A 24,194-nucleotide genomic window follows, 5' to 3' on the forward strand; every position below is an offset into this window, starting at 1 on the left:
ATATGCAACATAAAATACTCAGATTACTGTAATAATAGATTATTTACTATATATTTACTATGTTTTACATGAATAAATTGCTCTTATCCTTATCGCCGTGCCAAGTTATACGATAGAGCAGCCTGTTTAAATAGTACAATTTGTTATGAAAATAAAAATTCGTTCAAGAACTAATTTCAGGAGATAGGGACATGAACAAAAGGGAGGTTGGATTCCTCTCTTTTCTGCAAACTTTCTAGAAGCTTCACAGAGAAGGCAAAATACGACCTAAATAGAAATAGGGCTTTTCACGGTCTTGGGTCAAGAAAGAGCTGAGCGTTTAGCTTTATCCTAAGAGGCCCAAATTAAATGACTCCATCAGCCGAATATATAGACGCCGAACAAAACTATATCCATATATGAGTAATCAATGCATCTAGCTTTCCTGTCAAAATAATATCGGTCAAATCATTATATACTATAATTAGCAAGCTCAGTTCCAAAAAGACTCCCGGTTATGACAAAATTACTATGACCAAACTCAAAATGCTCCCGTATCCGCAGTTTAAATAGGTCCGCAAAGTCAATTCAACAATAGGACAGCAAAATTTTCCCACCACATGGAAACATGTGTATATCGCCTTGACTCCGAAGAAAACGACAAAAAACGACGTTGCCTTCGAACTACAGACCAATTAGTGTACTCATTTCACGCTATCAGAATGACAACAACTAAAGGCAATGAACTGCATAAAGCAGCTGCTTAACTAAGATGTAGTTACATGTGAAAATTACAACAGGAAAGAGACAATATAAATAATTGGACACAATCTTGGAAAATAAGAATTAATTAAAGTAAATCTGTACATGTGCAGTTCACCCATAAACAGACCGTACAAGCACCCATAACATTAAATATACTTAAATATTCCATTCCATATAGCAACAACGCTAAATATCTCGAAATGAATCTTGATGCAAAACTTCGTTGGAAGGAACATATAAAGAAGATAAGAAAAGATCTGGAATAGACGAAAATGTACTGGCTAATTGGAAGAAAATCACAATTATCAATATATAATAAAATGGTATTAAATAAGCAAATATTGAAACCTATATGGACATACGGAGTTCAATTATGGAGATGTTCTGCGAAGAGTAACATAAATAAAATACAAATTTTTCAGAACAAAGTCCTGAGAGGTATTGTGGGTGCACCTAAATACTATAGGACTGATTTTCTACATTGAGACCTTTAGATACCCTCAGTCAGTTAAGACACCAAGAGAATGGCAAGGGGGAATGAGGAAAGACTCCATTCTCACACAAATATTGAATATAACTGTTGTAATATAACTATTGGATACCACCAGAACATGACACAGACTCAAAAGAATCAAACCATCTGATCTTGTGTAGTGTTGTGTAATGAGGTGCATATATCAAAAAGATTCAGCAGTGACATGTATTAACATTATTTCGCCAGAGACTGAGACAGGGCCCATGGGTCCTCCTAGTTATATACCTAGATTTAATTTATCACAAAGAAAAATTGTAGATTAGACGGAAACGACTAATAACAATATAAGTCCTTTCTGTCAGTGAATCAATCGAGGTGAAACTTGAATGCCTTTCAACTCGAAAAAGCTAATGTCCAACATGCCATGCAGCCCGCACCCTTTGTAATACTCTTATGGCGGTACTCCCAAGAATAAAACCCGTCGAAGCCGGCTTTTGCGCTTCACGAGCTCCAACAATGTAGATCACAGCCAGAGCAAGTAGCAAAAATAATGCGACAAAACGGTCTCCAACTTTTCAATGCCATTTTTGTAGTACAATTTGTCCTTTACTTCAAAATAGGCCTTAGTTTCGGCGATCACCTCTTCATTCGACGAAAATGTTTTCCCAGCGAGCATTCTTTTGAGATCTGGGTACAGAAAATAGTCGCTGAAGTCCAGATCTGGAGAATACGGTAGATGAGGAAGCAATTCGAAGTCCAACTCATGGATTTTTGACACGGTGTATTGTCAAAGGATCCAATAACGCTGTGTAATAGTCACTGTTGATGGTCCTTACTTTTTCAAGGTAGTCAATAAAAACTATTTGCCTTGCCAGCAGACTGTTGCGTATTCCTACTCCTTGGAGCGAGTTCATCGTGTGCAGTCCACTCGGATGACTGTCAATTGGACTTCGGAGTGAAATGATGGAGCCGTGTTTCAACTCGGGTTTATTACGCTTGATCATCTTCAAACACTGCTCCGAATCGTTAGTCGTTGTTTTTGGTCAAAAGTGAGCTCACGCGGCACCCTCTTTGCACAGAGCTTTCTCATACCCAAATATTTGTGAATGATATAATGTACACGTTCAGTTAATATCCTTAGAGTGCCTGTTATTTCATTCAGTTTCAATTTACTGTCATTCAAAATCATTTTGTAGATTTTTTAAATGTTTTCGTCGGTGACAACCTCTTTTGGGCGTCCACTGCGTTCATCGTTTTCGGTGCTTATTTCACCACGTCTAATCTTAGCATACCAATCCTTGATGGTTGATTTTCCTGGGGCAGTCTGCGGAAACTCGAAAGCGAAATTCTTTTTTATCAATTTTTTTCACAATAACAAAAATTGCTTCACTCGAAAGGTTATAATTCACAAACTAATGATCCGACAGCTGTCAAATTTATACACATATTTTGAGGGTTAGGGCTAACTAAAAAACATATGGATATAATTTTAGTAGAGCTATCTATGTATCAGGCCAGGGACTTTTCAATTAACCTTTTATAACCTTCTGGACCAGTCCTATAGTTTTACATAAACTTTATAAAATTGATTATGGAAGGAGTTGCCGTTAAAATTGTGGATGTTGTCAGTCATGGAGTTTTGACATTTATTTCTACAAATTAGAGGACAGAAAGATAAAACAAAGATATTTTTTAATGTTGCAAATTATATTTGTATTAATTTGATTACATCGGCAATTATAAAACATAACCTTGTGTACATGTATAAAATGTCCAAAGATATTTTCTACATACGTCATTTAAATTCGTGACATTGAAACGTCGCAATGTTGCCGCATCAACTCTGAGTTTTAGTTCCGTTTGGCTTTTATATATAACAAAATTCTAGTCTAAATAAAATAACTGAATAAAAATGTTATCAAAGATAATTTATTTTAACATTATAGTACATCCAAAAACTATAGTTTATTATACATCCACAATAGTTTATAGGTGAGAGTTATAGCCTCTTATCGCTAGTGCTTTCAAGAATTTTGCATACGTCTGATAACCGGACCACTTTGACAGATTCGTTCGTTTACGTGTTCGAACTATTCAGACAGTATCGTGTCTCTGTTTAACTAGAATAAAATGAGAAGGAAAATATTGTCTAATTCTAAAAGGAATTTACAAATTGCGGCAGGCAATACATTAAACATCTTGACGACGTATGTACAAGAAAACTTCGAATAGACTATACATACAATATGACGATATGTCGGAGGTGCCAGGTCTGTTTTGAAATAAATACATTTTAAATATATTTTAAAAGAGTAATAAAAATTAAGAAAAAAAATTATAATTATAAATCAATGATGAATCATTATATTAACTTAATTTAAAATAAATTATAAAACCAGATATTTTTTAATAAAAAATTATTATTACATGAGAGCCCAGGAAAACGGGGCCATGTGTTCTAAGACTAACTGGTGAAATGAATGAGACATCTGAAAATAGAAGTCGGCGGTTGCTTTTGATAAAAACCTTCGGTGTTTTTTTGTATCGCCGTTCAAAAAGCTGTTTAATCTTTCCATAAAACAAAATAATATTTTCAAATAAATTAATATTTTTTTATGTTTTAAACCCTTTAACATTTCATAACTAGCACAGTGCAGATTATAAAGATATTCTCTTCTGAGTTCATTTCAATCAAATTAATTATTAAGTAAAGACTGGTTGACGTTGGATTGGCTATCGTTCCGTAACTACTCGAAGTATATTTGGTGTGGTTAAATAAGGTTCAGACAAACATATCTCAGCTAAAATTGTAAGGTCACAAAATAGGAAAAGATCCCTTAGTAATAAACTATTACAAGTACGAAATATTTAAGCTTTGAAAAAACCCTCAGTGGATTCCCGTTACAAGTATCTCTTTTCAGGGTTTAAGGCCACCAAAAGCGGACTGAAGTTGCTGTGAACTAGCAGAAGTCTACTAAATTTTGAACAGAAGCTTGCACTTCAAGTTATACGGTTATATAGTTCAATTTCTCATCCGTAGACTATTGTAATTTGGAATCACCAACATTTGGGAAGCTATCCAACACGGATATCATTCACTATTGAGAAGATCAAGCTAAAGAGAATAGATTGGCGTTGGAATAGCAATCGTTTTGTAACTCAAAAATCCCATAATATAGTTTACTAGAGTTCAAGTTCAGGTTGTAAACTCATCAAAGGTGGAATCAAGTTGCTCCAAGTACCCCTAGCCATGAACTATTGGAATTAGGATAAATCCATCTATTTAAAATTACCTCTTGCAACTATATTCTTGGCAGAAGCCTTTTCAAGGTGTAAGGTTGCCAAATATCGATTTGAACATGTTCAAAATGTATCTAATTGTAAGTTGCTGAAATTTGAAAACATCGAATTTGAAAGCTTTTAATATATATAAATTTTATAAGCTTGAGGTTCAATATAATTAGTGCAGTTTAGAATATATTCCAAGCCAAACTGACGAACGATGATATAATCGATACTTACAAAGAGTTTTATTACAATAGAAGGCTGCCCAAACAGAATAACGGCCACAGAAAGCACATGTACTATTTTTTTCTCTATTCTTAATCCGGCTCAACGGACCAAGGACCGATTTAGAGAACCTATTATATAGCTCCAAAATGTAATTGCCTTTGGAGCCCTTTTATTTATGTTATTAGGACAATCTATTCATAGACTGATGCTAACTTCTATTTGCCTTTATTGCTCATAGCTGACGATTTCAACTAGACTTAGGTATAAACAATATGCACACACTGAATGTTATTTACGTGAATTTTTAATGAAGTGAATCAAGGGTATAATTTTAAGTTTTTCTAATTTGAACCCTGACAGAATATTATATTTTCCAAGAACCTTACGTTATCAACGGATTTATAAATGTTGGATCAGTGGTCCAATAGGTACCCACTTAATCAAATTATTGTCTTTTTACTCTTACCAATTTCCTAACTCCTATAAATAATTTTCTTTTGGAGCCAGATGTATCTCCATTGTCAATTACGATATTATTACACTACAAAAAATTGACATAACAAAATTAGATGATCAAATGGCACTAACATCGTTAACGATATATATTCAAATTCATCTACATTCTACACTAATTAAGTATCAAATAATAACACTGTTCTACTATGTTTTTATTTATTTTAACTAGAAAACTTCATATTGCTTTATCTATGACAAAAGTTTATTTAACAAAAAGCACAAAATCAAAACCAAAGCTGCATAACATCTACTCGTTGCGTAATTACTTCCTGTTTGTCCCTGTCTTGGATGTGGATCGTAATCTCTACTAAAGTCTCTGCCAAATATTCCGAATGTCAACAGCCTATCTTGGGCCTTGCGTAATCTTATCGTTCTGACCACATTCAAGCCGACAACTTCATTTTCCCACGAGTATTGATCAATCGGCAGTGGCCGAATGGAACTAAGCAGAGATGTTGGAAATTGAATTTTATGCTCGGTCTCGATAAATGACCCACTAATGTTTATGGAATTAAACGTGATCGGCCAGGCTATAGAAGAATAATTTGTAAATCTGAAACAAATATCAGTATCTTTAATTTAGACTTATGTCGGTTAGTATCTCAATAACTTAATACATTTAATAGCAATATAAACACAAAAATGTTTGAAATATTTCTTGTAGAGAACAGGAAATCAAAATACATTAGATACTTTTACGTAGTTTGAACAGCAAAATTTATTGATGAAAATACTAAATATTAATATAAATAACTAACAGGCCAATTGAAAAGTCCTCGGCCTACCATAATAAAACACATTTTTTTGTAAAATTAGTTTTTTTTTCAACATAATTCCCTTTAAGGGTGATACACTGATTATAGCAACCCTGCAACCTTTTGATACCATTTTTATAGTACAATTTATCCTTTGCTTCAAAATAGTCTTCAGTTTCGGCGATTACCTCTTTATTCGACGAAAATTTCTACTCAGCGAGCATTCTTTTGAGATCTGAGAACAGGAATTAGTCCCTGGGGGTCAGATTTGGAGAATACGGTGGATGAGGGAGCAATTCGAAGCCCAATTCATGGATTTTTACCATCGTTTTCATTGACTTGTGACACGGTGCATTGTCTTAGTGAAGAAGCACTTTCTTTTTCTTCAAATGCGGCCGTTTTTCATCGATTACATTCTTCAAACGGTCTAATAACGCTATGTAATAGTCTCTGTCGATAGTATTTTCGTTTTCAAGGTAATCAATGAAAATTATTCCATGCGCATCCCAAAATATAGACCCCATAACCTTGACAGCCGACTGTTGCGTTTTCCCGCGCTTTGGGTTCATCGTGTGCAGTCCACTCGGATGACTGTCGATTGGACTTCGGAGTGAAATGATGGCCACGTTTCATCCGTTGTCACATATAGACGCAAAAACTTAGGTTTATTGCGCTTGATCATCTTCAAACACTGCTCAGAATCATCAACTCGTTGTTTTTAGTCAAAAGTGAGCTCGCGCGGCACCTACTTTGCACAGAGCTTTCTCATACCCAAATATTCGTGAATAAATAATGTACAAGCTCAGTTGATATCTTTAGAGTGTCTGCTATTTCATTCAATTTCAATTTATGGTCATTCAAAATAATTTTGTGAATTTTTTAATGTTTTGGTCGGTAACAACCTCTTTTGGCTGTCCACTACGTTCACAGTTTTCGGTGCTCATTTCACCACGTCTAAACTTAGCATACCAATACTTGATGGCTGATTTTCCTGGGGCAGTGTCCGGAAACTCGGTATCAAGCCAGGTTTTTGCTTCAACTGTATTTTTCCCTTCAAAAAGCAATATTTTCACACGCGAAATCCCTTTTTATCTATTTTTTTTCACAATAACAAAAATTTGCTTCACTTAAAATGCTATAACTCACAAACTAATGATCCGACAGCTATTAAATTTATACACACATCTTTTGACGGTTAGGGCTAACTAAAAAACATATGGATTTAATTATAATAGCGCCATCTATGTGTCAGGCCGGGGTCTATTCAATTGACCTGTTATTAAACGATCTAATTTAATTTGATGGTTTTGATATACCTCTATATATAGTAATAGTTTTCCATTTAGTATTATTGAATTGTTGTGTGTATACAGACACTAATCATGGAATGCTTAAAATTGTAATTTATGTATTCTTTTTCTGTGTTGCTGTCCCATCCTATACCATTTTTATGTTTAAGTTTCGACGATTTAAGTATTGATTTTGGCATCAATAAAAAAGAATGATCTTGATACCAAAAAACTTCAAAGACGATGAATTGTAAAACTTATTTGACGTAAACTTTAACTTCAGCTTAAACCCGCAAAGAGCATGAATCAACTATTTGTGGAATCTGAAAATGCCCAAATGGAAAAAAATGGTAAGAACACCGCTTGCCAAACATATTGAGTCATCCATATTGACTCCGAAAGAATATATATATATATATATATATATATATATATATAACCATAGAAATCTTGTCATACATATGGAATCAGTTCATCAACTTACTTATCAAGAAAAGAAACAACTTCTCAGGAATGGTAGACAGGTTGGAATTGAGAAAATTTAAGAAACCAAATGAATTCCCTTTTTTAAACTACCTTTACCAAACTGTTTTTTCTTCTTGACATATAAACTAAGTTAATTACCAATTATCCATTAGAATCCCGAGTTTTCTACAACGTTAAATTGTTTATTCATTCTCTTACATTTTACCTACACTATGGCGGTTTCGTTTGGCTAATGACCATAAGATAACAATATACCCAGTGCTATATTAGTTCATAAAAAAATTAATAAGCACCGCTCTAGGGAATAACGTCTTGAGGCACCAAAAACTGTACAAAAAAAATTGTATATGAAAGGTTTAATTCTGAAGAGAAAATTCGGCACTGAATATATGTAAAGGATATATCAATTTTTAATATATTAAGATTTCTCAGGATATCTGATTGTATGTAACTCCTGCAGCCAATATATTCGAATTTTGATAACGTATTAATGATACAAATATTATCACTAACCAAATAGTATTAAAAGATGTAACAGTAAATTTGATACGTGGATTTCTGCTTTAGATAATGTTAGCAATTATACAAAAGAAACAATTCATTTCACAAATCAATTTGTGAACATCTAATAGTGGTTTAGAGTAATTTGATATGGCTCGGTGAATGGAGGTAAAACGAAATGAAACGGTGGTGTTTATATTATGTGACCGTTATTTATTGAAGTAATATAAAAATGTGGAAAATACAAAATAGATAAAACGGATGGCAGCGGTGTTACCTGGTGAAGAGGCTTGGACAGTGGATGGTGGCACGTCTAAACCAAACGATGGTTGGTAACTGAAAGATTCAAAATACCCTTCAATAACATCCCAGATAGACGTCTCGGGGTTGCCAGCTATTCGTTATCGGGTTCTAGTTGGCGCTGCTGGCCGTCTTCAACATCTGGGATTATATTTCTGGGTATTTTGTAGACCGTTCTTCCACTATGTAAAATTCGACATGCCTCAAGGTCGCTACAGTGGCATCAGTTTTCTTTTCGAAATATCTGATATTTCTTCTGATTTTATTAATCTTCTTCTGATTGAAATAGAGCGTATTGAGCTAAATTTCCAGAGGATAAACGCACTTCCGTATGTTTCCTTCATCCTACTCTAGATAAATGAAGATTGCGAACAAAATTGTGTGTTTTATTACGCCTTAATTAAATTTTTAATAGCATCCAATCAAGGGAATAAGTTGAAACAGGCTGAAACTTAAAAACTGAAAAGAAGATTTCTACTTTTTCTTCTTTTTCTACTTCACTACTACTTAAAAATTCTGCACCGCTGTTGATTATCTAAATATCGATGGAAAATGGCAGCACATTTAAAATATCTTTGAAAATCTAACTGCTATCAACTAACAATATTAATGCAATATAAATTACCTTTCTCCACAAGATTCAACACTATCGTTTAAACAAGCCACAACTGCACAACTGTCCACACCTCCATTATAAAATCCACAATAGGTTCTTACTCCTGTATAAGTCGCCAGGAGATAAGTGTAAGTATTTTTATCGCTTGTAACAATTTCTGTATTTTTACCGAGGGATATATTAAAGTTACAACATAAAGTTTCTCCATCGCCTTCATGACAGATTGTTTTGGAGATAAAGTCAAGGCTTGTATCCAAAACGCTAAAAGTGTGTTCTGAAAATAAATATAAATTATATTAGGACTGTGACTTAATCTTGAATGATACATTATAGGCAACATAATATAATGGGAATACAAATTTTCAAAACATTACCAATCACTACCCACTATTTTATTCCATCATTTTTCTAGCAACATATGGTTGCCGTATTGAAAATTTTATGATGAATTTTATAATAAACGTCTTAGCAAATTTAGTATAATTTAATGGGCATCTTCTTTTTCAGAAGGCGGTAGGACGTCAATATCAAATATAAGCATTAGTATTTTCAAGGTACAATAGTTTCATAACAGTTCGATCTCGGAATCGCAGCAAGTATTTGTTCTGACTGCGTGTTGTGAAATTCAGACTGATATGATGATGTTCAAAAATTATTCCAATTTTCTCTCTTTGTAATTAGCAACTTTTTCATAATTCACAATATATTTTACAATTTAATATAATAGCGTTTTGTGATTGCTACATTAAAACATAACTTATCAACCATAAACCTTTTTTAATATACTGAAGTTTGCTGCCGATGCCAGGTATTTAGCGTGTTTTTTTTTGCTTCTTCCCTGAATAGATATTGACTTTCATTAGTTAACGCTTCAAAAATAAATGCATATTTTGTCTTTACTCTAGTAAAACTTGCTAACTGGCGTTCAAGGTATATCGCGTATTTCTCAATTTTTTTCAAATTGTGTTTTGTGGAAATATCTGTTAAAATAATAGACCGGAAATTCATTGAAAAATATAATTGAAATTAAAATATGACTAAAAACTATAAAATATTGTAGATATGAGAATATCAGCAAAATTACATATACTCATATAATAGCAAGGAATATTATAAGTTATCTTAACACGTTATATATATGTTTGGTATGGCACGTTAAATATCTATATATCCATATTAGTGTCATTATTCAAAGCAGTTATTAAAAAACCTGACATGTAAATGTGATAAGAATATTTATGTAATTATTGATACTATTCTGCAAAGGAAATACATCAATAAAATGTGAATGTGCACCATTGAATATATCCATTCTGTTACTTTGAAATTGAAATTTAAAAGTTTTCACTGCCTCTGTTAAAAGCTTCTATTTATATTATTTTAAGTTAACAAACGCATATTAGTAAATTTAGGCAGCATAGTCATCTATGTCAATTGATACAAGTTTAATTTTATCTTGAGTTTTTCAACTTTCACTTCCACTAATTATCTTAAAATATCTAAAATTGCATTTTGATAAATTGATTTTTAAATAGAAACAGCTTAAATTAAAATGCAAACTATATAGTTAAATATATCTAAATTTGCGTCTCAAAGAAATATGAGTTTTTAAATAGTAAAAGGTCATACATTACCAAACTGAATTAAAATCTTGCGCATACGTTCAATTGGCCAACACTATAGTCCGGCAATAGAATAGTAAATACACGTCATCTAAATGTATGACGTCAAAACGTCGCAAAGCTGTCCCATTAATTTTGAGTTTTAGTTTTGATATGTTTGATCAACATCATAATACGTCTATTGCATATATTATCTCGTTCCTGTATAAAGTAACTTATTAGAGACACAATCTGTTTCTGACAATAACAATTTAATAGCTTCGACATTTTTAATCAGAGTAATAATAATCAGCTATTTGATATTTATAAAAACAAGCAAAGCGCCAGGACGTTTGCCAATTTGTAACCCATAACTAGTATCACTAAAGTTCTGGAGAATTTTGCAGACGTTGAACAACCAGGCGAATTTTATAGGCTGATTCGTTTACATATTCTAACGTATCAAACAACATTGTCTCTTTTTAGCTAGAATAAAATGAGAATAAAAACATTGAATAATTTTAGAACGAATGTACAAATTACGATGGGAAATGCATTAAACATCTTGATGGAATAAGTTCAGTGTTCTTTTGAATAGACTACACATCTTCTTACTTCGTCATTCAGCCACAAATTTTGGTATTTTAAAAATGATGATTTTTATAATAAAAATGCTATTGTGCACGACGTGACTTATATACTAAAAATTATCCAAAACTCATGTTCAAGAGCTCAAGACTCAAGAGCATGTTCTTTAGACATTATTTTGAAAATTAACATAGTATATAATTTTCATTACCAGTCTTGAAATTATAGAAAAAAATTAAAATGAACCGAAACCTGCTTTTAGATATAACGATGAAGGATTATACATTACCCTTAATTGAAGGATCAGTTCGTAAAGAGAAACTGTCCAATGATGCTGCTACAACATCGATATCTTCATTGTTGGTAAGGATATTATTTACATCATTGCTTTCGATGCCTGATGGTACAGATTGTGAAATCACTTTGGTGCCTTTGGTAGCCAATAATCCATACTCTGACGGTCCATATTTTCCTAAATAAAAATAATAATATGTATCAAGAGTTAAAATGAATGTTTTATTTTATCATTTGGTGAGTTTTTAGTCGTCATGCCCATTGAAATGAATGTCCTCATGAAAATATGTAAAGTTAAATATTATGTAGTTAGTTATGTAATGTAATAGCTTACATGAAACACATAGGACAAATAGAAGAAATTATGAATTATTAACACTAATTTTGTAGGAACCTTAAACCACAGATATATATTAAGATGTTTAATAATTAATGCAATAAACATAGCTATATGACAACTTATTCTTTAAACTTTATCATTTATTTTATTTACTTACTTAATAGACCTAAGTTTTAAGAAGTCAATAGTTCATTTAATGATTATAAATACATTATGTTCCTTTAATATAATTCCTAGTTATATTCTCTAGTTATATACTCTAATCTAATTATATTGTTTTAATTAATATACAAATTTGTATTACTTCACTTAATATTACATTTTTATGATTATAACATAAAAATAAATAAAAATCATATATACACATATTTGATACTTTGAAGTTGTTGCAGTTCTGAAAATAATCTTACTAGTCATACTTTTGTTATAAAATTCGGTTATGTAGAAATTTAAACTTATTAATCCTTTGTTGATTATTAAAACCGAACGGAAATTATATTTAATTGAAGGCAATTTAAAAAATGTTAGTGAGTGTTAGTTCTCGAGATAGTTTGCATGTATTTGAATATACAGACAATTGTTACTGTAATTAATTTGATAATAACACATCATTTTTAAGTTGTTCTTTATAGTCTTCGCTTCCTTTTACTCGACCGAATTTCGACCACAGAGCGATCACTAGTTCTTATAACTATTCAAAGCTTACCTAAAAAGATCCCTGAACCTCCGGCACCAGTAGCGGGATTACTAGCACCTGCAGCTAGTAATACAACGTTAAGCTCTTGTGACCACATCTGCTGGACCTGTAAAGCTGATAATAAATGAATAGTTACCCTTAGGTCAGCTGATAAACAGAATTATAAATACCAGTCATATAAGGCAATTCAGATAACCAATCCGTAGGAAATATAATGTTTTTAATTCCCATTTGTTTCGTTAAATTGAAAGCGGGTGTCGCGAATAGTATATCGAAGCAAGTGAATATTCCAAAAGTCATGTTATTGATTTGGAACACGGAAATATTGGGTAGAGCGGGTTTACTTTTTCCATACTCTCCAAACAGGTTGTATTTACGATACCTAAACATAAACCATTCATTAAAACGAAGAACATTAACAAAGTATGCGTCAAACAACTTTACTATTAGAGACTGAAACTAATTAGTAGATGTTTGAATACAGTTTCAGGCAATCGAAAATATGTTATTTAAGATAGTAATCCGTAGTTAGCCACAACTTTTTCCCACGTTTCGGTTAAAATACGTAGAAAAAATTAATAATTTTTCTTCTTCAAATGCAATCATTAAATTAATCTATTTTTCGTAATCTTCAAAAGAAACCAAAGGCATTTTATCTGGGCTGATCGGAAAATGTAATAGTTAAACTATTACTATAGGATTTGTCACTTCAGGACTTCGAAGTTGTGTTTAAATATTCAATATTTAAGTGCATAATTAAAACTTGTTCCCCTATTTTCAGATGTATGGATGAACATTGTCCCTTCCATTTTAAAAAACCAAACACATCTTGATAAAATACAACTGTGACTAAGGACATTAATATTAATTCTTTATAATTTTAATTATTATATTAATTCATTATAGTAATTCATGCGTAAGAGAAAATACCCACCGGTAAATATCAATAATATGTTAGCTTATCGAGCGCTAATCCAAGTTATCATTAGATAATAAGATATTATTGTATAATTCTTTACTGAAGTCATATTTGTTCATATGAAACCCAATTATCTAGCTAGCAAGTTTAATATAGCCATCACACAACGGTTTCAAAACGAAGTCTTACGTGTCATATAGAATTAGAATAGGAATAACTAAATAAAGTAATATATTACACAGAAAATTACTTAATGAAGTGATTTTCTACAATGTCATGTACGAAGGTGGTTCAAATACGATCGAGATAAATACTGTGATATGCTTATTTACTATTGAAAAAAGAAAAAAGGAAAGAAAGAAATTTGCAAAAGGTACAGTTTTTCTGGGTATTTCCCCTCACTAGTTTTGCTTTTTGCCCATTTTTCCAGATGTTTTATGATGCCGGCATCGAAGAATTCCTTGGGCAACTCGGACAGCCATGTGTGCACAAACTCCTTTACCTCATTGTCGGTGTTGAATCTTTAACTTCCAAGGTCTTGTTTCAGTGGTCCAAAGATGTGGTGGTCGCAGGGTGATAAATCCGGACTGTAGGGAGGGTGTTTCAGTACCTCCCACTCTAATTCCAATATTGCACCGAGCGCGAGACGCGCGTTATCCTGGAGAAGAATCGCACTTCGTTCTGGAATGCTCCTCCGTTTGGAGCGATAAGCGGGTTTCACGTATGTTTTCAGAAGGTTAGAGTAGTATGCAGTAATAATGGTACGTTGGGTGCGCAGGAAATCGACGTACAGCACGCCCCGCCGGTCCCAGAACACCGTACATAGGACCTTACTCGCGGACCTGGTTGTCTCTGCTTTGACTGGCGCCCATTCCTCCTTCTTCCACTCTTTAGGCGACATCTTGCTTTCGGGAGTCTAATAGTGTACCCATGTCTCGTCTGTAGTGAAGATTCGCGTTAAAAAACCGTACCGATCCGCCTCGTATCGCGTTAGCAAGCAACAACAAATCTTCAACCCCGTAAATTTTTGCTTGAAGGTCAACAGTTTAGGAACCCATCGCGCCGTTATTTTACGATATTGAAGGTGTTCGTGGATGATAGACCCTACACTACCAATACTGATACCGAGTTCAGCCGAAATGTCTCAAAAATTCATCATACGGTCCTACAAAATAAGTTGTTCTACGCGGCGAATGTTGTCTGGTGTGATGCTAGTTCGCGGTCGACGATCATGCGGATCGCGGCCATCCTTGAATGCTTTGACCTATTTAAACACGGCAGCCCTACTGAGGCACTCACTACCAAACTGATTTCGCAATGACTGAAAACGAATTGCAATACGCTGCACTACGGCCGTCGGCACTTTCACTCATGGTCGTAGCATGCGCGTGAAACATGCGTTCCCGACGAAAACTATGCCACGCTGTTCGTAATCTATCACATACTCAAGCCACGACCTTCAAAATATATAAGAAAGGCCCACTGGGCAAATTATACAACCACTAGGAGAATAATTTAAGAAACCTTTTAAAAACCTCAAAATTTACTTTGTAGTATTTGTCGAAGTATTTCTAGTCACAGTTTCATTTAATTTAATCAATTCATAGTAAATCACATCATTTTAATCTGACTAAATACATAGATTGAGTTGAATTGAACTGGATTGTTGTACTAGATCCATTTATCATTGACAGGAATAAAACGGTGCAAAAGTTCTCCTCCGTTTCAACAACGAAAGGGCTATTACACTTCATGAGGAAACCAATCTTCCTTACTTGGCGTCAAAAAATATCTTGGCTATCGATTTCAAAACTTTTAATGATTTGCCTATCATTATTCAAACAACCGCCTTGATATGCGTCTCCATCACACAATTGTTATTAAATTATCTGTGGTCTGCTTATTGCAAAACAAAATCATACCTTTTTAATGATACTTGGAAGCTATGACAGTCTTTTCATATTAACATGGGCAAGTCTATTTCATACTTAGATAAATGAAATGTGCTGGACAAAATAAGCCTGTGTTTTTGTGAAGTGTTTTCAGTGGACTGAAATACTACCCTGTGTGACTGCCTACCACATTTTTTAAATAATGTTAGTTCAAGTACATTATCTTCGGTAATAATAGGTTTTTGACTGTAATAACTTCATTATTAACAATAATGACACTTCGTGAGTTGATATTGGCCTACCTTGATATTATACTTCCATCTGATCCAAATACCACATCTGTGTTATAATATATATCTTCACAAGTAATTTCACTGCTGCAGTTATTTGTTTTTTCGGTTAAATTAATCACAACGGTCGTGTTATGTCTTATTGCTGCACAGGAGAAGTCTTCAAGAAATTTTGGATACGTCTGAGCAGACGCATTACATAAAACTACTTCATTCAAAGGAGGAATAACGACAGCCGTTGAATCATAGGAATTCAAATACATAAGCGTAGATTCCGGAAAGACAATTAAGTCTATCGACTAAAAATTATAAGAACAATGAGTAATTAAATGATTGAATATGGAAAGCACAAATAAGTATGTAATTTTCTTCAATAGAGGCTTCCAAAAAGACTTTATAATAACGATAGTAAGATTAATAGTTAAAAAAAGTTTAAAGTTTTAAACAATCTAGTAATCTTACACAAAAGTTTACAAGGACATGCAGTTGGAATTCAAACTAACCCTATTTATAATCTATCCAAAGTTATTTTATACATATGTCATCAAGGTGTTTAATGTATTGCCTGTCGGAATTTGTAAATTCGTTTTAGAGTCATACCAAACTTTCCTTTCAGTTTTATACTAGTTAAAAAGATACACAATGCTATCTGATAAGTACGAACGTTTAACCGAACCAGCCTGCCAAAGTCACCCGGTTGTCAAACGTAAGCAAAGTTCTTCAAAACAATAGTGATAAGAGGTTATAAACCGGCAAATGTTATTTTAATGCTTTGCTTGTTTTGATAAATTTCAAATATCTGCTTATTATTACTCTGATTGAAAATTCCTAAGCCGGACAGAACAAATTGTGTCTCTAATAAGATACTTATATGATATATAGTTATGAAAAATAATATAGATAAATATAAATATATGAAATGTATAAAGACAGTGAGTAGTTTATCAAGACAAACCTAATTTAATACAATAATTTCAAAGGAAACTGTTGGTCTGAAAAGTATCGAAGAGGTCTAATGGAACTTCCGGATATTGCTTTTAATAGAATACAATTTTTAAAAGCATATAATAAAATAAAGGAAAATTTACTATTTCAATTTATGCATGTAGATGAGGCATGAATATTTCAGAATGGGGCCAATATACCCAAGAGTAACTTACTTACCAAGCGCAAAAATAGTGTTAAGGCAACAAAAGTTGATGGAAAGAGGTAAATGTTGGAATAAAAATTGATTAGGTTTTATAAGTTATAACATTTATTTATAATTAATGGCAAATATATTGTGCTTCATGCTTGAAACGGGAATGGTTAATAATACTCGTAGCTTCGGTTTGGATGGATTCGATAAGACACATTGAAGAAAAAATTGACAAACGATGAAATTGAGAACAAATGTTGGATAGATTGGAAATTAACGGTTTAGTTATTCACTTGAATGAATGCTGGCAATTTCTAAGACAGGGTGATGAGAGTAGAAACAAGTAAAGGTGAGTATATCTTATTATAGTGAGTAAATGTGAGTAAATATGATAACTATAGGAAATGTTATTGTAGAGTGTAAAAGATTTATGTGCACAGATATGTATGCAATTGTTCGGAATACACATAAGCATTTGGTTAAAATGTGTCAAGGGAGAAATAATAGTAACTGTTTTGCAGATATGTATAGTTTTTTCAAGAAAGATGTATACAGGTATTAACAGAACAAAACAAGGAGAAATACAGTAACATCAAAATATATTTACAAGGATACACTGTACCGAAGAACACACGAAGTAAGCGTAAAAGGTAAATATGCTCTTTAATGAATGGATTAGGACTCCAAAGGATACAACTACAAACGCGCCTAGAACTCTAAGTCATAAGTGGTATGGAAAAGACATCACTGTAAATATAATCAAACACATCTTTAAAATACAAGCTATTATAAATGTGTACTTAATTGTAGTTTTAAGTACTTCGATAATGTATGCATTAGATCCAACATAGTGTTAAAATAAATTATATTTGATAACAGTATTTTTGTTTCATTATTTTATTTAGATTAGAATTTTGTTATCAAAACCAAACAGAACTAAAACTAAGAGTTGATTGAGACGTTTTAGTATCATATTGTTTTATTATATTTATATTTAGCTCTTTTTCACGCCACTTCTGAGGTAGAGTTCTAGGCGTGTTTCTCTATGTAGTGATATCCTCTGGAGGCCTAATCCATCTAATTAACAATTGTATATTGTATGTTAGTTCCATTAGAGACCATATTTACCTTGTACGATTATTTCCTATTTCTTTTGGTACAATATTTCCTTCTAAAGTCATTTTGGTGTAACTGTATTTCTCATTAGTTTGTTCTTTTACTCCTAATGATAAAACTAAATTTAATCACTGTATTCTTCTTAATGCTTTTGCCATATCTGCAAAACACTTAGTATTCTTTCTCTTCTCACAAATTTCGACCAAATATTCATGTATATTCTAGACACACATATGTATGCACATACATCTTCCACTCTCTATAATAAGATTTGCTGCAGTTATTGTATATTAATTATATACTCATCTTTAGTTATTTCCACTCCCATCTTGAAAATTGTCAGAATTGAATCATAATCCCGTATTCAAAAAGTTTCATTTGACTGATTAAAAAGATTCGTCTGCAATTAATTAGTAAGAAATGCTATGACTAATATGATAAAATAAAATCTAATCAACTGCTATTGTCTTAACTTTATTTTTATTATCACATTGCCATGAGTGACCATTGGAAATATTGGTCCCATTCTGAAATATCCACGTCTCATCTAAATACACAATTGGAATAATAAGTCTTACTTGATTTTATTATATGACTATAATAATGGTATTCTTTTAAAAACAATGTCTGGAAGTTCCATTAGACCTTCTCGTTCTTTATCTTTACACCATTTAAATCCTATATTACCCAACAGTGTACGAAGGGATGTTCTAAATTCCTCAGAGAGCTACATATCTGTATGTTTTCGATGGATACTTTCCAGACCATCAATTTCCTCTGAAATAAATGAATTAATGTATGTTTATATTAAAAAGCTACTCACTGCTCTCATATATTTGAGCTCTGTTAGAGATAACATCAAACTGATCTTGATTCGTCTCCCGCTTCATATAAGGACGGCTTCTTTTCAGTGAATCCCAGCTTATATTTTTCAGAATTTTTTGAGATATTTTAGTGACCGTACCCATACTAGCTCCACCTGCAACACGTTAAAAAATATTTTCAATAAAATCAGCAGCAACATAATATTTAACAGAACAAATACTTACTTCTCTAACGAATTTTACTGGCAAGAGGGGGCCTCCACCATCTTGTTGCTGTCTGAAGTAACTAATTAAAGACGCAATTTGCTCTGTCTGGCTTCAGCATTTTCAATCAGAATAATAATAAGTATTGATTTGAAAATTCTCAAAACAAGTAAAGCGTTAAAACGTTTGCCGGTTTATAACCATAGAGTAATAGAGATTCAACTCTATAGGAGACTCTGGCACAAAGTTTTGTTTTGCCCAACATCCGGAAGGCATAATTGGTCACACAAGTAATTTGATCGGTTAATTTAAATCTCCATTATAGGCATCTGTAAGAAAGATGTTTCATTTGATAGGCTCATCAGTAATGCTTGGCATGTTACAGCCTTGACATCATGTTTAATTGACCAATGAAATTTAGATAAAAACATTTTTTCAGAAATAAATTTTTATAAATTTCAATTAAATATAAAATGTAAAAATTAGTAAATATAAATATATTCGATAACAATAAATATATAATATAAATTTATCTATAAAATATAAATATAATGTCTATAAGATATAAATATTATATACATATAAATAAAACCATAAGCAAAAAACTTTGGTGCATTGCAAATCAAAATTATTCTCTTCCGTCTTTTTCATTTTTTATATTTGTTTAGTGCCATTATTTTAATCTATTAGATATATATTATGGATTTACACTAAAGTATATAGCACACCTTATTATTTGTAATATTATACCTGTGTATATAAAGTGTATAGCCGTTTGCATAGCTTCTTTCGGAAGGGGATTAATTTCTAAAATTAAAAAAATTAATATTTGATGTTGTTATTTGATACTTAATCCAATCGGTTTGGGATTTTTAACTTTAACAAACATTTTCATGTCCACAACACTTCCTAGATCGATAATTCACTTTACTTTTTGTACTACGGACTTATATATAACAATGAACTAACAACTTAATCTCTAAACGCACTATTCCTTATGCCATCTATAGTGAAAATGGCGTTCAAAATAAATAAATAACAAACACACTTATAGCGTAGCGATTAAAGCAAGTAATAAGTTAAAAGTAGCGACATCTAGATGTTGGACGTCGTTAGACATTTCCTCAAAATTTCCTATAAATATATATCTCTATTTATGTATGGTTTATAACTTATTGTTATCAGATCTATACCCACCATAAAATGAATTTACACATTGCGACAGGCAATACATTAAACATATTGATGACGTGAGTTCACTGTTAATTTTAATAGACTATACAAATTTTTGCAGTGCTATAAAACGGCGCTTTATCACCTTTAAAAAAGTGATAAAGCGTAAAGGATTAAGTTCACCAATACAATGGTTCTACCAGAAATAAATATAAATAGCAACTCTGGTATTGAATAGTTTATGTTTCCTTATATTACAAACAAATCATTTTTATTATTATATAAATTTAGTTTTAATGTTTTACCTTATTTGCGGTAACTGATTCTAGTATTTCAATGTAATTTTTCGTATTTTCCATAACTCTCTCATCTGGTGATAAGAAGCGATTGCTATTCGCTGCATATTCGACAACCACTGCTTCAAAAGAAAATGTCTGAAGATCAAATGTAAATAAATTATTTACCTTTAACATTTATTATATTATATTCCTACAATCTACAATAAAAACGATTTACCATCAATAAATAGTGTAATTAATCAAAATTATTATCTATAAATTTCACATCATTATATAATAAATAAATAATATGAAAATTAACGTGTTCGTTCTCGTACTAAATTTGAGAGAAGAAAGCAAAGAGATAATTCCTGGAATCTCCTCAAAAATTTAAGGATGCGACAGCCCTTTTCAAATAAAATAACTGTTTAAGTTATCGGTAGTCGGGAATATTTTAATATTACTATTCGTTAAAGCTTCAACGAAAGAAATTTTATTCGAAAAACTTAAACAAACATCAAAAGAATTAGAAAATCGAAAAGATCAACCAATAAAATATTTGAAACAAAAAATTGAATCGACTTCAAAAAATAAATAAGGAACTAACTAAAAGGTAAAAAATAATCAAACTTAGTATTACCATGGGAAGGCCAAGTAAAGGTGCAGCCCATCTGAGGAAAAATAGAAATGAAGAAACAATGACGGCATATAAGAAACGCTTTAGGCCACGGGATCTGCTACCCAGCCTAGGTGATTTGACAAATGTTGCAACCAAACTAGAACTAGTTAAAGAGAAAAATGTATCAGCTTTTGCACTGGACGACTTCCGGTATACCGTCAGATTAGTTCAGCATTAACATTATACCCAAATTGTTTTGTACCCAAATGTACCCAAATTGGTTGTTTAGCAAAGGAAGCTTTTGGGTTAAAACATATATTTAAAATACTTTTTATATCTATACCAATATTTTAACAGTTAAACCTAATAAATTATATACCTCACAAAAATTATTTAAAAACACCAAACAGGAAAATGTTAAGGCACTATGTAAAACTGACATATTCAAGTGAATATAGTATTTTATATATATATATCGACTGCACTACTACGATTCACGGCATGCAATGATGATATGAACTTATTCTGCGTCATAATTGAGTCCAAATGAAAACAAAATAGTAATGTTGGGAATTATCGAATGAAAATACTCGATAGTCGCAAACATTAGAAACATGCCATAGCCATAAAACTAGTTAAATAAAAATAGTAATTAATATATATTGGAATGCATGCTGCATGCGAATGTTTTTTTTCCTATAATGACAAAGACGGAGATGTTCAAATTTCTTCTCGTACCAAGTTTGATAAAAAAAAAACAGTATATCTGTTTGGATCTCTACATTGTATATTGGATTTGTGAAAAATGACACAGAAAAACAGACAAAATAATTTTATCGTTGTAAAAGCAAGTTTAATTTGTTTATTTGTTAAATTGTGCTATTTAGAATTTCATCTGGTAACTCGATGTTTCAGACCTTTTGATTTTAAGTCGTTTATGTTTTCAAAAAGGATTTGAACAATAATGTAAAGGAACTAAGCGGGACTTCTTTTTAATTATATAATGTGTCGCCTTTGCAAATACTTAGCAACAGAAATAATTACCATGAAAGGCAACATTCTTGACTGCAATCTCCAGTTTCTTCGGAAGCTGAATTTGCCAGATGCGATATATAACACGTATAAGGGATTATAGAACTTAGATAGAACTTAATATGAATTCATTTTTGAAGCTGCAACGCTCAGAGTGACTACCTTTTTCTAATTTAGTTTATTTTTTTGTATTTTGTGCCGCCCAACCTGAGATTAATCAAATCATGGTGAGTTTATTAGATTTAACATTATTTATATTCCAGTTCTCTCTTTTTACTTTTCATTTATTATTTGTTAAATCTCCATTAATTATTTCCTATTTATTTTTTTATATTTATGATTCGTCATTTATCATATTCTAATTATTAATTTCCATTTATTATTCTAAATGGCTTACGGACACGAAGTGGCGATCACAATGCCTTTAGCGAAAAAGACAACTAATGTGAATGGTGAAAAACAAATTAAAAATTTTCCGTTGTTCTACCTAGACATGATGCAAAATGAATATAATAAAAATATATATGATATAAATTATTTAGTAGACTGTAGGATAAAAGTGGAACCTCCGAAGGAAAATAATAGTATACCACAATGTACAAATTGTCAACAGCTTGGACATACCAAGAATTTCTGCAGTAAGGAACCAAGGTGTATGAAATGTGCTGGTAAACATCACATAACTCAGTGCAGAAAACAATGCAATAGCGTAGCAACATGATGCGTATTATGCAACGAAAAAGGTCACCCTGAGAATTATAAAGAATGTTCAGTATGTCAAAAAAAAGAACTCCAGTCAAGGAAAATTGCAGCAGAACAGCGCTTAAGAAAAATTAGCAAAGCCCAAAACTCTGAAAAACCATTTCCCGTTAAAAATAAAAAATCCAAGACCATAGGTCAAAAATATAAACGCCACCAAAATATCAAATGACAAACAAATAAGAACGAAACCGCAGGAAGCTGCGGCCAACGAACCAACCATGGTTGACTTGATGAAATTGCTCAAAGAACTCCATACTGAAATGTGACAGAAATTCAGTCAGTTAATAGACAGGGTGGAAAAATTGGAAAAATCCAGACTGGAGGAAACTACCCCCAAAACAAGCTAAAGAAAAACAAAAATGAATAATTCGAATTAGAATTATTCTTGACAATAAATAATATAGATCTAGCTCTCATATCGGACATACTTCTTTCTAAAAAAACTACTTTAAAACAAGGGGTTATGATTCTTACTGGACACTACACCCCAGCGAACGGGCTCGAGGCGGAACAGCTTTAATAATTAAACAAAATATACAACATTTCGAAAATAAAAGAGATTAGAAATGAAGAAATACGATGCTAAGATAGTTAGTACCGAAAAAAGGGACTGAAATAAATATTGGCGCTATATGCTGTCCACCAAGACATGACACAAAATTACACAACAACAATATAAAGATATCTTTTCAAAATTAAGCCCAAGGTTTATTATTACTGGAGACTTTATTGTTAAACATACAGCTTGGGGTTCACGAGTAGTAACACCTGCAAAAGGAAACGAATTACTCAAAGTCATTAACCTTACAAACTGTAATTATCATTCACGGCGCGAACCCACTTACTGGTCCCCCGACAGTAATAAAGTCTCAGACTTGCTGGATTTCCACATTTCAAAAGGCATCTCCATAAATCAAATCTATACAGAAAGCTTGTGCAAACTAACATCTGATCACGCTCCAGTATTGCTAACAGTAATTTCTCAAATTAAAGTTGGAAAATAGTGACGTAATTTTCTTTGGAATTCATTGATTTCTTAGCTGCGTAAAACGGGAACCCCCATCATTCTGATCCAATTTATTATTTTACCACTTTGAAAATGATTCACGAACAAGATTACAAAACAAATATTTTTACGCTACGAAAACATCTTGATGTGGTTTTTTTCAAAACTTATTCCAAACCAAAATATTACTTACACTAATAACACGCCTAGGACTTTCGCTATATAT

General features: G+C 32.1%; 1 protein-coding gene across 3 annotated transcripts; it reads right to left on the reverse strand.

The window, feature by feature from the left end:
- Positions 1-5,387: 5,387 nt before the first annotated feature.
- On the reverse strand, positions 5,388-21,686 carry LOC143193478 (vanin-like protein 1). Of its 3 annotated transcripts, XM_076399706.1 has the most exons (9): positions 21,548-21,679; positions 21,190-21,331; positions 20,577-20,705; positions 15,829-16,115; positions 12,886-13,097; positions 12,725-12,829; positions 11,674-11,856; positions 9,205-9,469; positions 5,388-5,801 (listed from the first exon to the last, which is right to left on the reverse strand). In XM_076399706.1, the coding sequence occupies exons 2-9, from the start codon at positions 21,190-21,192 to the stop codon at positions 5,438-5,440; spliced, it is 1,548 nt and encodes a 515-aa protein (XP_076255821.1). In that variant the 5' UTR covers positions 21,193-21,331; positions 21,548-21,679; the 3' UTR covers positions 5,388-5,437. The 3 variants fall into 3 exon arrangements, with proteins under 3 accessions (XP_076255821.1, XP_076255819.1, XP_076255820.1); XM_076399704.1 differs by lacking the exon at positions 21,190-21,331 and having other exon boundaries at positions 21,548-21,686; XM_076399705.1 differs by lacking the exon at positions 21,190-21,331 and having other exon boundaries at positions 20,577-20,767; positions 21,548-21,676.
- Between the last annotated feature and the right edge of the window lie 2,508 nt (positions 21,687-24,194).

The sequence above is a fragment of the Rhynchophorus ferrugineus genome, unplaced genomic scaffold (genome assembly GCF_030347505.1).
Source record: "Rhynchophorus ferrugineus isolate W39M unplaced genomic scaffold, kcgeb_rfMv2 rfM3, whole genome shotgun sequence".
NCBI classification, from domain to species: domain Eukaryota; kingdom Metazoa; phylum Arthropoda; class Insecta; order Coleoptera; family Curculionidae; genus Rhynchophorus; species Rhynchophorus ferrugineus.

What these genes read in the sequence shown, in the direction of transcription:
- LOC143193478 (XM_076399704.1), bottom strand. Translation starts at nt 21,610, where the DNA reads ATGTCAGTTTTACATAGTGCCTTAACATTTTCCTGTTTGGTGTTTTTA. An exon ending in TTTTAAATAATTTTTGTGAG is followed by an intron (nt 20,706 to 21,547) that starts GTATATAATTTA and finishes TTTGATCTTCAG; the next exon opens with ACATTTTCTTTTGAAGCAGT. An exon ending in AACTGATCCTTCAATTAAGG is followed by an intron (nt 9,470 to 11,673) that starts GTAATGTATAAT and finishes ATTTATTTTCAG; the next exon opens with AACACACTTTTAGCGTTTTG.